The sequence below is a fragment of the Hyperolius riggenbachi genome, chromosome 5 (assembly GCF_040937935.1).
Source record: "Hyperolius riggenbachi isolate aHypRig1 chromosome 5, aHypRig1.pri, whole genome shotgun sequence".
Classification (NCBI taxonomy): Eukaryota; Metazoa; Chordata; class Amphibia; order Anura; family Hyperoliidae; genus Hyperolius; species Hyperolius riggenbachi.
In genome coordinates this window covers 347,138,639-347,155,357 of record NC_090650.1, presented here as the reverse complement: position 1 = coordinate 347,155,357, position 16,719 = coordinate 347,138,639, and the positions used below count along the sequence as shown (strand labels likewise).

General features: G+C 39.6%; 1 protein-coding gene across 2 annotated transcripts in view; it reads left to right on the top strand.

Annotated features, from left to right (window-relative positions):
* TOX (thymocyte selection associated high mobility group box) overlaps positions 1-16,719 on the top strand; it is a 390,770-nt gene that overhangs the window by 175,428 nt on the left and 198,623 nt on the right. Inside the window, exons 2-3 of one of the 2 annotated variants that reach the window (XM_068237427.1) lie at positions 7,222-7,287; positions 13,648-13,794. In XM_068237427.1, coding sequence (XP_068093528.1) covers positions 7,222-7,287; positions 13,648-13,794 — 213 coding nt within the window. The remainder of the gene's footprint in view (positions 1-7,221; positions 7,288-13,647; positions 13,795-16,719) is intronic. The other variant, XM_068237428.1, reaches the window with a different exon arrangement.

Here is a 16,719-nt window from a genome sequence, read left to right as displayed (position 1 = left end):
CTGCCATCTTGCTTGGCAACCTCGCTTTATCATTGGGAATAAATGAAAGCTTCATGTGATTGGTGCCCACGTCAGTTTCTTATGTGCTTGATTGTTGATTATCTGGTAACATGGAGGCACAATCGCTTTATTGCTACATTCCCTGTGGTTGTATACCACCACTCACTCCCACAATGGCCTCAATTCACTAAGCAGTTTAGACTAGTCTACTGATGTTTTTCAGTCTACTGATGGTTTGGTGTAAATCAGTCGCATCAAAAGGAAATTCACTAATAATTACCAAATGTTTTAGACCTGTTTTTAGACCTGGTCTAAAACATCCGGTAATTAGGTTGGTAAAGCAGGGGAAATGATCAAAAGATGCAATTCACAAACAAACAGCTATGACTGAAAGAAATCAGCTGGTCTAATCTCTGTCAGAAAAAGTGGGCGTTGTTACTCCTTGTTTGCCTTTGTGAATTGCATCTTTTGATCATTTCACCTGCTTTACCGACCTAATTACTGAATGTTTTAGACCAGGTCTAAAAACAGGTCTAAAACATTACACCAAACCATCAGTAGACTAAAAACTCGGAAGACTAGTCGAAACTGCTTAGTGAATTGAGGCAAATACCTGAATGCAAAAGGTTACTTACTTGTTTGCAAAGTCTAGTCTGTAAGGGGTCATTCTGCAAGACTCCTTACTGACACAGGAAAAAATACATGATAAAGACTGGCAGGAACGCCACATGCTGCACACCAGAGATGTACAGGAGATGGGGCAGGAAATCACTACTGGCTCCACCATTAAGAAATAAAAAAAAACTCAAATACTGCAACATCATTTGTGACATTATCGCCATACTTACCACTGCCCCAAAACACTTTGGCTCCTCCCCCACCCCCAGCTCCCACCCAGATTCTTCTATGTGTATAATTACATTATTACCTAATCAACATGCCTTTATTTTGTATAAGCCAGACACACACTCCTACCCAATCATCACATCTCTCCTATTATTTCCAAGCCTGTGCTATTATTGCAGTCAATCACAATACACATATAGTCATGGCTGACATTTTTGTTAAGTTTCACCCATATGATGTCATATGTTACACATGCTCAGTCTATACCAACTTAATAAACATACTTTTTCTACACTTTAAATGGGGTCTGTGTTGCAAAGGAGATGGATAGGGAACTGGAAAACTTTGATGATGGTTGAGACTAGGGTGCGAACCCTGGTTGGTAAACAGTTTTTTAGAGAGACTCCTTAAAGTGAACTCAAGGTGAGAGTTCTATGGAGGCTGCCATATTTATTTCCTTTTAAGCAATACCAGTTGCCTGGCTGCCCTGCTGATCCTCTGCTTCTAATACTTTCATAGACCGTGAACAAGCATAATGCAGGTCAGGTGTTTCTGACAATATTGTCAGATCTGACAAGATCAGCTGCATGCTTGTTTTAGGTGTGTGATTCAAGCACTTCGGCAGCCAAATAGACCAACAGGGCTGCCAGGCAACTGGTATTGTTTAAAAGGAAACAAATATGGCAGCCACCATATCACTCTCACCTCAGGTTCACTTTAATGCTCCAAGGTGGCCTACTGAGTGTACCTCTAGTGGCTGCAGCTCTCAAGTACTTTAAGTCAAACAGGAGAGAAGTACAATATGAGTGTTAACATCAGGGCTGTGGAGTCGGGAGTCAAGTTGGAGCAATTTTGGGTACCTGAAGTTGGAGTCAGTGGTTTCATAAACTGAGGAGTCGGAGTCAGGAGTGGGAGTCAGAAGATTTTTGTACAAAATCCTTTGTTCTGGTAAGTATTAGACTAAGGAGTCTGAGTCGAGGAGTCGGAGTCGGAGCCTTTATGGGTACCCGGAGTCGGAGATGGAGTCGGTGGTTTCAAAAACTGAGCAGCCGGAGTCTGAGTTGGAGTCAGATGATTTTTCTACTGACTCCACAGCCCTGGTTAACATTACATTAAACACCATCCACTAATGCTTTTCTTAAAGGAATACTATCGATTCACATATTTTTTTTTCAATTGACACAGGAATTGTTTGGGAAGTGCTGCTAAGTACTGGAGTATACATTTTAGTAGCAACTTCTTTGTTTACTGTTATCAAAATAATTTCAAACTTTACTGACGTCAAAACTGACGGCTGACTGAGCAATGAGGAGAGGGGAAATTCCCCTCACACTTGATCAGTTAACTCTATGTGTAGCTCTGTGTGTGACAGAGAAGAGAGCTCCCAACAGCTGCAGCTCCCGTGTCCTGTGTTTCTGACTGACGTGTCTGAAGAGAGCAGAGGAAATGTAACTAATTGCCACAGCTTTTCATACTGTTTTTGCTTTCAGAGTTTGATATGTTTGATATTTGCTTTCTGTAGTCTGATATGTAACTCTGGCTGTGCATTGAAGCAGACACCCGTTCTGCAATTGATTTGTCCCAATATAGCTAAATCCTACCCTCAATAAATTACAGCTTTTGCCTCTGATATTTAACATGAAAAGTAGGAAAATGTTTACACAGCTACTTAGACATTATTTGCACACTGTCATTTTAGAACACTTGGGTATCGACAGTATTCCTTTAATTACCACCACCTTTTTTCCCGTATACAGTTACTGCTTTATACGATATCTATACTCCTTCCTACTTTTACCATTCTCAAACTTGCCTATACCCATGTCTGTACTAATCTTCCCACTGCAACCTATCCTACAACCAGCGCAATGCTCAACAGGCATACATTTGCTAGTCGTCAAATATAAATGGGCGAAATGAAAAAAAGGGCATAAACTTTTCTTTCTAATTATCAAATCATTAGCAGCCATGGCAAATGAGACCTGCAATTAAATAGGTTTGATTGCACTCATTAGTCGGAAACAGAGTTAAAACAAATGCTTGCTTGGCTACTTTAACTACATTTACACGGCAACCATCAGGGATTTCTTAATCTTCTATTGATAATGAACAGGAAAAAGGATCTGTGCTGATAGCTCCTGGCAGGTGTGATGGCAAATAATACTTAAGCAGATGGAAACATTAAAATAAGTGATATCATCAACGCCAGTATGATCGTACTACCTCAGGCAGAACATTTTCTATAAAGATGTCACCACTGCAAGCATCAGTTTTTCAATTTTTTTGGTGGTGTGTATGGAAAGCACAATAGCCCTGTGCATTTTCCCAGGCTTTTTGTTACAATAGTGACTAAGCACGCTGAAGGAGAGAAGAGCTCTGTTTCATGTTTGTCACTTTTCTAGCAAATCTGTGATTTGTTTCGGTGAACAAAGGCAGAGAAGAAACTTGACAGATATCCACTGGGGATGCAATTGAGACCACTAAGCCCTGTTTCTTTGTGAATAAAGGTTGACTAGAGCTGGAGATGACAATGGCTTGTGAGAACGTGTGCGTGTTTCTCCCTTCTTATGTAGAAGGCTTTGTACACAATAGTATTTGAGTAAATGGAATGTATATGGAAACTTGCCACTTTCTTTCAAAGTTTCATTGCAAGTGATAAACCTAGTCACTCTCAGTATCCAACATTTAACACATGCAAAGCCCTAGATGATGCAAGTGTCTCTGAATATGCTGTTAAGTCATAATTACTCTTCATATTTTTATTATATCTCAAAATGTCAATATGCCTATTGACACCAAAGTGAAAAATCAGTTAGTTATATAGCCAGGCTACTTTTACCTTGAGTAGTTTATTTGTAAGATGTAGAAACAAGCAGTAAATAGAAAATTATTCTAACATTCAAACCTTTAATCCATGGAAAGTGTAAAGGTCTGTCCATATGCCTAACAAAAGTCATAGAAAACAGATGACCAATGTCATGGAAATGACTTTAAAGTCATTGGGAACCGCTTAATAAAAAAAGAAACCGGATACTTACCTAAGGAGAGGGAAGGCTCTGGGTCCTAATGAGCCTTCCCTCTCCTCTCCCGGTGCCTGCGGTGCAGCGCTGTCCCCCGGAGCAGTATTTGACTAAATTGCTGAAATACTTCTTCTTCCGCCGGTGAAGGTGACTTCGAAAAGTCTTCGGGAGTTCAAGCACTCCCGAAGACGGGCCACTCCATACTACGCACAGACGAGCGCCCTCTATTGCGCAGTCGCACATGCACAGTATGGAGCAGCCTGTCTTCGGGATGACTCAGCTCCCGAAGACTTCCGAACTCCCCCAAGGCGGGGGATTTAAACGGGGGTGCCAGCGCTGCACCGAGGACACCGGCAGAGGAGAGGGAAGGCTCACTAGGACCCAGGGCCTTCCCTCTCCTTAGGCAAGTATCTGGTTTCTTTTTTATAATGCGGTTCCCAATGACTTGTCGTTTCTTCTCACCGATATTGCAAAAGATCAACCCATTTAAATACTGTGTGGGCAAGTAGAAATTACATTATACACAACATGTTTGCATTCAGTAGAACAATGTCGTTCAAACAACATTGTACACACATGGCCGACTGCATGATATCTGCCCAACAGTTGTCTGCATTGACCCGTCGGATGTCAGTCATTGTTGTTTGGCTACATTTTTGCCCACGATTGTCATCCAGTTCTGTGAAATCTGTAGTTTGTTGGACATTTCAGATGACTTTAGTTTAGCATGTGTACGAGGCTTTAGTCATGCTAGTAATTGAAAGCCACTAGCTTGTAATCAGTAAGCTGGCAGCTGACTTATTAACAGAACAATTGGCTAATTGATCAGAAGCAAGTGGCTTTTATTTGCTAGCATGACTTCCACTTCGTGGTTCAGTGGACACTTGAGTGTTTGGGAAAAAAATTGTTAATTCTTGCTTTACATTAGATTAGTCTACTTTCCTCAGCCACAATAGACGGAATTCCATAAACATTTCATTTGTATTGCACTGTTGTGTACTGCTTGCCTGGAAGTCAGCATTGGAAATGAGGAAAGAGAAAACAACCATTAAAAGAATGTATCCATAGGGATGGAAATTGCTGTAATGGTCCATAAGAACATGACACTGCAGCACTATCACATGTATTGCTCAGCTGAGTATGCACAATACACTCTATACAGGATAAAGCAATCCCCTTCCACAATATATCCGTCACTCTACAGCCTTTGAAATCTTTAAATGCTCCCTCAAAACTCACGTTTTCCAACAAGCATTCACTTAAAGTGGATCCGAGTTGAACTTTTACACATTGCATAATTGTGTTCCTTTCCTATTGTTTATAGGGCATTCCTCAAGCCAAATACTTTATTGTTTTGATTTTAATATTCTAATTCCCTATAAACTAAACAAGCCACGCCCACAGGTTTTCAGAGAGCCAAGGCACTTTCATACAGTAGCAAGGGCTGATGGGAGCTCAGTCTGGGCAGGAGGAGAGGGAGGTATTACTAGCCAGAGATTTCAGAGGCAGAGGGGAGGAGGGAGGAGGAGGGGGATTAGGTTTTTTTTGCTTAAGATGCAGATAAGCCTGCCTCTGTGTAATGTTTACAAACAACATGGCTGCTGTCATTGTATCACAGGAAAAAATAATCATGTTCTATTAAAGCTGTTTGGAGCTAGATTTGCTGTCTAAACTTTAGATAAGATATATAGACAAGTTACTTGTTATAGTTAGTTTTTCATCTCGGATCCGCTTTAAAGCGGAACTGAAAGAAAATTTTAAAAAAGTGTTTCACTTACCTGGGGCTTCTGCCAGCCAGTTGCAGCTTTCCTGTCCCATATCGGTCCTCCATGATCCTCCGTTCTCCTGCCGCCAGATAGTTTTGTTACTGTCGTACCATCGACTTGTCGAGGGCGCCTGTGTGTCCAATCCACATGTATATTTCTTTGCGTTCCCGCCTGCAATAGCGGCTTGCGCTAATAGCGCAAAGATACGTATAGGCCAGGGCCCGTAGGCGCAGTTCCCACATCGCCGGTAATGAAACTAGCTAGTGTCAGGGGAACGAAGGATCGTGGAGGACTGGTGCGGGACAGGAAGGCTGCAAGGGGTAGCAGAAGCCCCAGGTAAGTGAAACACTTTGTTTTTGTTTTTTTCTTTCAGTTCCACGTTAAACTTAAGCTATTCTCATATCAACCGATGGCCAAGTTGTACTCTTTACTAGACAACCTAAAAACTCACTGCCTCTAGGCATGAATACTGTATACTAATACTACCCCACCTCACGTTTCCCCCCTACTCCTTTAGATTGTCCACTCAAAAGGACGGGACTCTCTCACCCCTTTTTGTCTTGCAATTTGTTATACCTTTAATTCATCGTGTGACTTTTATCACTGTAAATAACAATTCTGTATTTTGTACCAGTGTCTATATTTGATGTATACCATTGTCTGTATTATTATGTACCCCATGTTTGTTTTACTTTGTACAGCGCCATGGATGGAATATGTTGGCACTTTATACATCAAGAATAATAATATAGCAAGTGTTCTCTTTAGATGATTTTCTAGTAGGCCTGATAAGGTTTTTTGAAAAGCAAAGATTACTCCAGTCTATGGAAAAGTAGCAGCCATGAGCTGTGCAAATCCCTTGCATGGTTTTATAAATTAGATTAGGGGGCTCCTGTACAGCTTTTGCACCAAGACCATGTGGCTTTTAGCTACACCTCTGATCACATCACTCTGGTCTATCATTCATACATGACTAATGTAGTGCGGGAAAGGGTGATGTCATATGCCTTGCCTTATAAAACAAACTCTATTCCCTGTTCCCCTATTCTTATTAGACAAAGCCATGCTTCATGGATGAATAGCATGGCGCTCTAAATAAATGTCCTCTCCCTTCACTGTAATCTTGCGTGACACTTGTATTTATTTGATTTACAAATCAGTATTAAGAAATACATTGTCTTAATAAGAGAAGACAGTGGAATACATCATTATGCATTTTGTAACTAATCTACTCTTTGCCTTCTCCCCTGAGAAACTATGCAATTTATTTAGCACTTCATTAGGCCCAGCAGCAATATCTATACATGGTATACACACACTGATCCATTTTGTTTGGTAACAGATTGTGGATGAAAGGAAACCATTCATTTATCGCTTGCTTGGTATAATTACTACTGAACTAATTACCACAAATCACTGACATGCCCGTTCAACGAGTATCACAATAAAATACAAAAACCACAAAAATAATACTTTTTTCTTGTCATGTTTTGAGTGACGTATAACGTTTTTTGATGAGTTGTTGGATGACTTAGAGGGAAAAAAAGTGTATCTTCACTAAACATTATTACTATTATTTTATATTGCAGTTTGACGGCGATAACATGTACATGAGTATGTCAGAGCCAAACCAGGACTATGTGCCAGCAAGCCAGGTGGGTTAATTAATCTTCTATGCCTTGTTTCAAACTGTAATTAAACAAATTCAAAGAGCTGCATTGCAAATGAGTGGCACTATCCATAACTGCCGCAATCACGAATTATCATAATTTATCAACACAGCATTTAAGCCTTTTTGCCACTTAATGAGTTAGGGCTGATAGTGAGGAAAAAAGGCACCGAGCTGGTGTTTGCTGTAAAATATTACCTTGTTGCCTCTCCAGCGTGTAAGCAGCTGTTTTGCCAGCATGATCCTCCTTAAACAGTTGTTTTTACCTTTAGGAATAAACTCTTTACAGGTGCCGCTTATTTGGATTTGTAACTGCAGACAAGTTAATCATTTTAAGCTGCTCATGTCACAGAATGTTTTAATTAGAAAGGAGAAACAAGCTGGGATCTAGTGAATGCTTTATAGGGAAAGTTTTTATCTGGAATTTATCGGCATGAAAACAGAGCAGCGGGATGCACGTTACAAATTGCACATTAAGATACTTATACTATTTTAAGGAAGATTGTGTTAGAAGACTAGAAAAAGCTTTAGCGAGGATTGGAGTCAGAATGGATGCTGTGATTCAAGGGGAACAGGCTCCATTTATGTTATAGTTATACTTAGCCATAGATCTATATTTATACTTTATTGTACATTTATTAAAGTATTAGAGTTAAAAAAAGAAACATACTAGTATGGAGAAGCAGCTGATGGTCCCTCTGGAGGCAAAGATTTACATCGCAGGAGCCTATAAGTACAGATGTTTTGGCACCCTAGACTTTGCCCTCCACAAATCCACAAACCCGCATGTATGCTGGGTGGTCCAGCTGCCTCTCCCCTACTTGTTTTGGCTGGCATAGGTAGACCCTTAGGCGCTCCTAAGTATGAGGTAGCCAGAGGTACACATAGTATTAAGTAGCTAAAGGTGACCGCAAGTATTAGGCAGCTACAGGTGCCTCCGGCTGAAGGGGGATCTCGTCAATGGAATGCAAACAGCTGTGTGTCTCTCATTTAAGTTTTGCTCTGGACTCTGAATAGGGAAGGAGGGAGAGAGGCACTGGGGGAGGGGAGTGAGCTGCCTTTCCATCATCAGGTGCCTATAGGCATGAGTCTACAGAGCCTTATACAGAAAATGGCCTTGTGGCCCAAAATGTCAAGGAGATTGATCCTTATCTGATTTGAATTTGATTGGATAGTGATAGGTTCTTCTCCTTTGTGGTAAACTCAGTTTCAATAGATTTTAGCAGAAATCTACCACACACACTGATTGATTGAACAGCACTGTTTGGCCACATGCATCACTTGGGGTGCCTTTCATGGCACCAGCATAAGAAGCTCTGAACTTGTAAAAAAGCACTTTATTGGGGAACACCCAAAATAATGATGCATATTAAATTACTAAAACTTTATTACTGGTAGTTTGTATTTTTTGTACATTAAATCACCAGCCAAATCTATTAAATACTTTTTGGACACCCATAAGGAGATACAATATGCTCATTCATCTGTAAATAAGGATAGAGATACTGCAGATCGAATGAAATCTGTTCCGTGTAATGCTCTCAACTAAACATTACATGGTGAATGCTTTTTCATCACAGAGAAATATGTATCATGTTATACCTGTGCTGCAGTCTTTTATTGTATTGATTACTATAGTGACATGTTTGTAAAAGGTTCATCCAGGAATGTTTATAGCAATATACTATCCGGTGTATTGATTCCTCTTTCAGTTTCTCATTACTTTCAATGACATGAAATATATATGTAACAGTATTCCTAATCACAGTTTCATCCTATTACAATATTTTCACATTTTTACTACAATCTCTTATTTTACAAGAACATACCAGAGGTAAATCCACTTGTATTACGTAAAGCTTTGTTGTCATCTCATCAGGCTTAAGATGTACATTTTAGAGAAATAAAATACTTTATTGCATGATCATGATGTGCTGTATTTCATATATTAAAGCAGCATCCAGCTGGTTTACAGCGGAATAGGGGAATTTTCTATGGGTACTGTCCAAACATGCCAGATATCTTCTAGAATAATATATTATTGCCATCTTAGAACACAAAGTATTTGTGTGCAATAACAAGGAGAACAGAATGTTTTTCTGTATTATAAAAAGTAAACAACTTGGATACCAGTAGATGACAAAAAACACATAACAAAACGTACCCAAATCAATACCACTTAAAAGGAATCTGAAGGGAAAATAAACGTATGATATAATGACTTGTATGTGTAGTACAGCTAAGAAATAGAATAGGCATAGCAAAGATATGAGTCTAATTTTGTTTGCAGCACAAGAAGAGTTAAGAAATTTCACGTGTTATCTGTGCAAAAGATCTTCTCTGAGCTCTTGAACCAAACATGGGTCAGCTACAGGGCTATTTTCTGAAGCACTTATACATCAAGGAAGCAGTGACAGACAACTTCAGATAAGATTTTACTGTGGAGAAGTTCAAAGTGTCATTAGCTCTGCTCTGTGTCATAGTTTAAATGCAGAGTGTAGGTTGTAAACTGCAAATATTAGAGAATTATGCAAAAAATGATGATTAAAAAAAGTTATATAACTGAAAATAAATATGAGACTTTTTTTCTTTGCTACTAATGATCTATTCATTATCTGTACTACACATACAATACATTCATTATATCATACGTTTTTTTCACTTCGGTGTCACTTTAAAACAAGTACTTCCAAAATTTCACAAACATTCAAACATTCTATGGTATTATTAATTACAGTTTATAGTCTAACTAATGTCCAGCCCTGCGTAATATGTTGGTGCTTTATAAATTAAATAAAATAAAATAGTGTTAAAGCCTTTCTGTACCTCTGCCTATAGTACAAAACTGTCAATAGTGGGGTGCATAAATACATGTGTAGTTCAACACAAAGTACAGTCAAAGACATCCAGAATCACAAGTACACAAAGCAACATAGTCAATGTATAGGTTGAAATATTACCAATGCTAGTAAATGTTCTTTGATAAAGTATAACAGAAACAGGAAACACTAGGGGGTGGTCCTTAGCCTTGTAAACTTACAGTTTGGGTAGTGAAATTGAGACTCTAGATGGAGGCAGAGGGTTTTTTGTAGTCTAGTTGTCAGTAGCAATGCTACCACTTGATGGTTTTCTGTAGATAGCTGTATAGATTTTTCTTTGCAAAGGATTCATTGTCAAAGTAAAATCCAAAAAGTTATATTTTAAGCTTATACGGTATAATTTATGTATAAGAGATATTAAGTATTTATAAGAAATCTACAGCCTACATACTGTATATGCACACTATTTTCTGTATATTTCTCCTCTTAATATCTCAGTGTAAGGAAAATAGACTGGAGGAGGAGATTTTTGTATTTATTTTTTATGTAGTTGAGTGCCTGTCCATGGGAATATTTATTGCCTACTATATATGCATAGTGGGAATCTTGTTCCACATTGTCCACAACTATTTTAGCAGTTGCAGTTTATTTGCAACATATGTGCATATTACATTTGCATACAATTATGCAGTTTGAGTAATGATAGAATATATTTGCATAAATATGGATTTTCTGAAAACTGTGTTCCCTAACAACAAACCTGAAAGTGTGGTCACTAGATTTTCATTAAAGCTGAATGTAAACATGTTGATTAACACTTTGTAGCTTATTTTCCAATGCACTGTACAGTAGTCGCATTCTGAAAGCATTTTAATTATTGTACAGTTTTACTTTGCTGCTTTAGATATTTTTATTGTCACAGCGTCCTGGTATGATTATAAAGGAGTATTGAAATGTAATATTCTTTACTCGTTGCAATTAACAGTGTGGAGTGACCCATGATGATGAATGGAAATGATTCATTTTAAATGTCGAGCTAAACCTTTTATAATTGTAGGCTCCCAGGCTTATAAACACTAATTCAAGAACACAGATATACAGTAGGTATTGCCCGCTGTACTGGCTCTCCTTAGTTTGAGAAATCCTTGTATCTGTTGTTACAGCTTACTTTGCTGTGCACAGGATTGTTTGCAACTTTGCTGCTGTGGTATATGTGTCAGATTGGAATAGACAGCTTGGCCTTGTTGGTTTTGGAACCTTAAAGGAAGTCTAGAAAGGGTAAAAAAAATCAGTTTAACTTATCTGAGGCTTCTTGCTGCCCCCTGGAGTCATCCTGTGCCCACAGAACCCTTTCCGAGACCCTCCGGCCAGCAGCTGTAACCCCTGCAAAGCTGGACGGCCATGCGCCTCCTTACCACATCTCAGTGCACGGCAGCATTCTGTGCATGCACAGTATGGGAAAATGCTCCCGGAAACAGGAATGTGATCAGGGTGTGTGCAGCTCAGGGCTGCATATGCGCTGTAACCTCTGACCGTAACTGGACAGCTTTGGGGGTTGTCGCTGCTTGCTGTAGGGTTTTGGAAGTATGGCGCGGATACAGCATGACTCCAGGGAGCTGCAGGAAGCCCCAGGTAAATTAAACTGTTTTTTTTAGTCTTTAGTAACCCTTTAACTATCAGCACTGATCAAGGCAGTGAATATCGGTCAGTTATTAGGGTGCTGTAATTTTCTATCAGTCCGACTTGTCACAACAAATTAGTTTGCATACAGTTGTAGTCAAACAGCCATCCTAGTTGTAAAGAATGTCATTTCTTTTGTGCCTTACTTGTGACAACAACACGTTAATGCTACCACTGTTAAGGAAAAAACAAAATCCAGCACAGACATCTTAGTAGCTAGACTATGTTTCTCATATATTCAACACATAAGAGCAGCATGTCTTTTTCAGGTAGACTAAGGCTTCTTGCACACAAGGACGTTACAGGCGCACGTTAGTGCAGCCTGTAACGATCCCCCAACGCACAGCAATGTAACACAAGTGGGCTGTTCACACTGCCCACGTTGCGTTACATTGTAACGCAGCAAAGTGCTTCATGCTGTGCGTTCTACGCGGCTAAGCCGCGTTAGACTGTTTGCACATACTCAGTCATGTTGGGGAGGAGGGGAGAGCGGCCGGGCACATGGCTAATTAATATTCACTGCACTCAGTGACGTGCAGTGTTTACTTCCTGGAGCGGCCGCTCTGTGCGGCGATTGGCCGGGCGGGACCACGTGATGCCGCATGCGTCCAAGAGTACGCATCACGGCATCACGGACGCCAGAGTGAGCTGCACAACACGGCTCACTCTGACGTCCACAGCAGAGAGCACCAGGCGTTGCGTTAAGGGCACGTGCCCTATAACGTCCCCTAAACGCAATGTCCTGGTGTGTAACTAGTCTTAAAGGAAAGGGGCAGTTGCAGTTCAGGGTAGAGGTTGCTTTTCAATCAGCTCCAGCAAAACCAAGCTGTAATAGGGCTTCATGCCATGTATTCTTCATGTTCTGTGAGTGCCTTTCAGGTGCATCATGTAGAAGATTTAGAATTTGGACAAGCATGGACAGAGCCATTGCTAGATAATTTGGCATTACCCCAAGAAAAAATGCAATTCCTATAAATAAAGAATAAACATAAAATGAGTAAAATTAAATCATCACACAATCACCCTTTGATAAAAGCCACATACCATCTAAGCAGGTCACTTCAGCACGCATTATTTCCCCTGCTGGGCTCCACCTGTATGCCGGCATAGATGTAATGTTATTACGTCTTTGGCCGCGCAGTGGTATAAACAGTGTAATTCTTACTTCACCCTCCGAGTTGCTACAACCACCCTCTGAGATGCTACAACTCGGAGGGGGAATAGTAATTAATGCCGCTCGGTATTTTAGCCGCAGAAGGGAGAGCCGCCATACAGATCACCATGCACCCAACTGACCGGGCGACCATAACACACATAAGTCTTACCATATCTCTTTCCTAACTATAACTATACTGATAACCTTACCAGAACCTTTTGCTTGAACACATTTCCTGGTCTCTAACATCTGTACATCTGTACAATTATCGATCCTTTACTTCTCCCCCAGCCATACATTTTTAAGGAAGAATTTGTAAATATAATTATATCAGTGGTTGCACAGGTGTTTAATTACACTTCTCAAATGTCGCATGCAGTGGGTGTCACATGATTCAGTTGCTGAACTACTGTAATAGACATGCATTGGAATGCTGGGCAAACACCTGCAGATGCAGTTGCACACGGTTGTGACACAGCTCCTGGTTCTACTGTATAGCAATGAAGTGATACAGCACAATGTGTCTACACCATATTTATAAATAGCATTATGAAATTATATGTGTGAAGAATGTGACCTGAAAGTTCAATGGCCCATCAGCTCCTGCATTTGTTTGGGAGGCCTCACCATGAAACTACTGCAACTTTCTTGAATATGTGCTAAATTGACCAATTGCATCCCACTACGAAAGGGGGAAGAGGGAAGACAAAATGTGCCACTACAAGGAAGATCTTCTCAAGTGTTGCACGAGGCCTATATCAATGGCAGCAAGGAGGCATATACTACCTGGCCCAGCTTTACTACCCACAGCAGACAACCAGACAGCAGCAGGAGCAAGGTATGTCTAATGGATTGCAGTGTCAGCTTTCTTCAGTAACAGTAGCTGGCAGACCACTGTGATAAAACTCTAAGGCATGGCTTGTTTATGAATGTTAGTGAGGATGTAGGCTCCAGTTTTGATACTAACCACCTTAAAAGTAAAGAAGGCCCAATGGATTATTGTGTGTCTAAAATGGACCAGAGACTGTAGCTTTCAGAACATAAACAAGAGATTCTGGCCCTGCCCTACTTATTACAACCCCATCCTGTCCTGCTTCCCCCACCAAAAAAAACAAAAAAAAAACAATCCATTAATAAAGGTAGCTCAAGAATTGCATTTAGAAGGAATAACAAATAACTACATTTGAAATTTCTAAATGTAACTTCAAAAAAATTACACTATTGAGGGTTTTATTTAGAAAAACACCATCAAGGGAGTATTTTATTAAGATACAACATCAAGAACCATGTGTAATACTGAAGGTGGAGGCACCCACAAGTATATAAAACAAATACAATCAGTTTACGGGCGAGAGGAAGAAGTTTATTTACCTCTCCAGAAGAATAGTAGCCAATACAACTTTAAAGCAATTCAAAAATGTTACTGCTCAAAAATTGTTTGAATTGCTTTGAAGTCGTAATGTATACTATTCTTCAGCAGAGGTAAGCCAACTACTGCCTTTCCCTCTTAATTAAACTGTTTGTTTTATATACTTTATCTCCACCTTCAGTATTGCTGTTCACACCTCTGTTGGAAGGTCATTTTTTAGTCTAGTCCTTTTAGGGGGCCTTCCTAAGAACCAGTGAGGAACCTCATTTACTTGAGCCGTGATGGGAATTCCTCCACATGCCATATTGGTGAGTGTTAGTGATCCCCTTTACTCTAACCATCTCTCAATACTGTGCCATATTGCATTATTGGCTTCTGTGTCTTCTCTTTTGTGTTTTCTTGGTCCTTTGATGTCCATCTTTCTCCAAATAAACCATATGTATTTCCCAGTTTTTTATTTATCTACTCATCTGCAATTCTTTTGTTGTGACGTGTGTAAACACTTACTGGGATCTCTTACCCCAGAACATTTAAGTTAATCACCACAGTATCCCTTTGGTCCATGAGTCTAGACCAATTGGAATCCTTGGCAGAAAATTCAAATAGGGCTGCATACATTTCAGGTCCAGTTAAAAGGAGGATGCTGAGGTTCCCAGTCAGTGTTGAAAGGAAAAGTAACAGGTGAGGATAGTGGGGGGAAGGGGCGGCATTCTGCACTCAAGATAGAAGAATTACAGATGAAGAATCGGAGAAAAGAAGAAGAAACAAATTGGAAAATAAATGTGGATTAAAACATTGGTTTTAAGCAAAATACTTACCAACAAGTGGGTACAGACAGAGGCTTTTTTACTTAGTAATTCTACTGTTACGGGGTTTTCCTGATTATAAACTTCTTAAATCAAGTCCTAATAGTACTTTAGTAGTACTAGGTGTTTCTTAAATTATTAGTATTTTGTTCAAGTCATGAATATAAAACACAGTTCAGACAATTTGAGAGTGAACGTTAGATTAAAGAATCTGAGTATCATCTTCTTTTACTGCCTTGAGGGTTTTCAAGTGCCGGAGCTAATTGAATTTGTTTGAAAAGTAGAAACACAAACTCAGCTAGTGATTGTCATTATAAAGCAGCTGTTACCTTCCAGAGCATTATTGCAGATATTGTGAGGGAAAGACATTTTCACTTTTGCTTTGTATTTTGCTGTGTATACAATCCAATTTTAAAGGAATACTCAATTTTTTGATGAAAAAAGTCTCAAGCTGTTTATTATGTTATCTTATTAAAAAGGGCTGGTTGATTTAATTTAATCTTTCTCTTGCTTAAAAAACATTGTTCTGTAAAAACATCAAAATACAGTAAAGCTGTATGTGAAGGCAAATATAAGAGCATAAATAAGAGCGAAATGTACATTGAAACTGAGATCACACACTCTAACCCACTACTGGAGCAGCAGAGTGGGTCTGAGGTTAACCAGAATTAAAAAAAACAGATCAAAAATAAAAATGGTTGAAAAAAGAAAGGAATATGATAAGAAAACAAAAGGTAGAAAAGGAAAAATGTTGGCACACTTACGTGGATTATTCCTGTATGCATTGCAGTACACGACTAAGAGCCCTACTTATCTGCACACTATTTTGGCAGTTTAGACTAAGCAACTGTTGCTCAGTACGTACTTTTGTACAGAAAAAAATACCTGAGAATTCACCATGAGGAGATGGACTAGTCAAAAACCTTAAAATGAAGTAAGAAATATAATGTGGTTGCAAATAAGAATACATACTTTCCACACATGAGCTTACAGTCTCTCCCTTTCTCAAGAAGAGCTACACAAGGTTAATTGAAAGTTAGTCGTAAAATAGTGGATCAGTCCCACTGGAGCTCAGGGGAATGAGCAGTTGCATTAAGTCACTGTGTAATATGCATTTTCTAAACTGATTAAAAAATTGAATTGAAGGTTGCAGAGGTGAGGCAGAAAGGCAACACATACAATTGCTTCAGAAACAATATAGAAGAAGATTATCTTCAGTAGAGTTTATCTTGCCTACTAATCCAATGATCATTATCACATGACTCATGACAGTGTCAGTTGACCAATGCAAGCAGCTCAGAATGGACAAAGGGAGGGGAATATGTCATGATTCAACTCTGAAGTCTTAATATATACCTGTTAAAAAATGCAATACAAAGGCAAGGTAAGATAGCTATATAGTAAATGTAAAATGTAAGATAGATATATAGTAACTAGGGACTTAACCCGTTTAAAAACGGGCTAGGTCTGTCACTAATACCGCTGTGCGCCCATCGCGCACACGTCGCGTGCGCCTGCCTGACACACGCGCCCGCCGTGCACACACATGCACGCCCGCCCCTTCTGGCCCCATCCTCCTCCGGCTCTC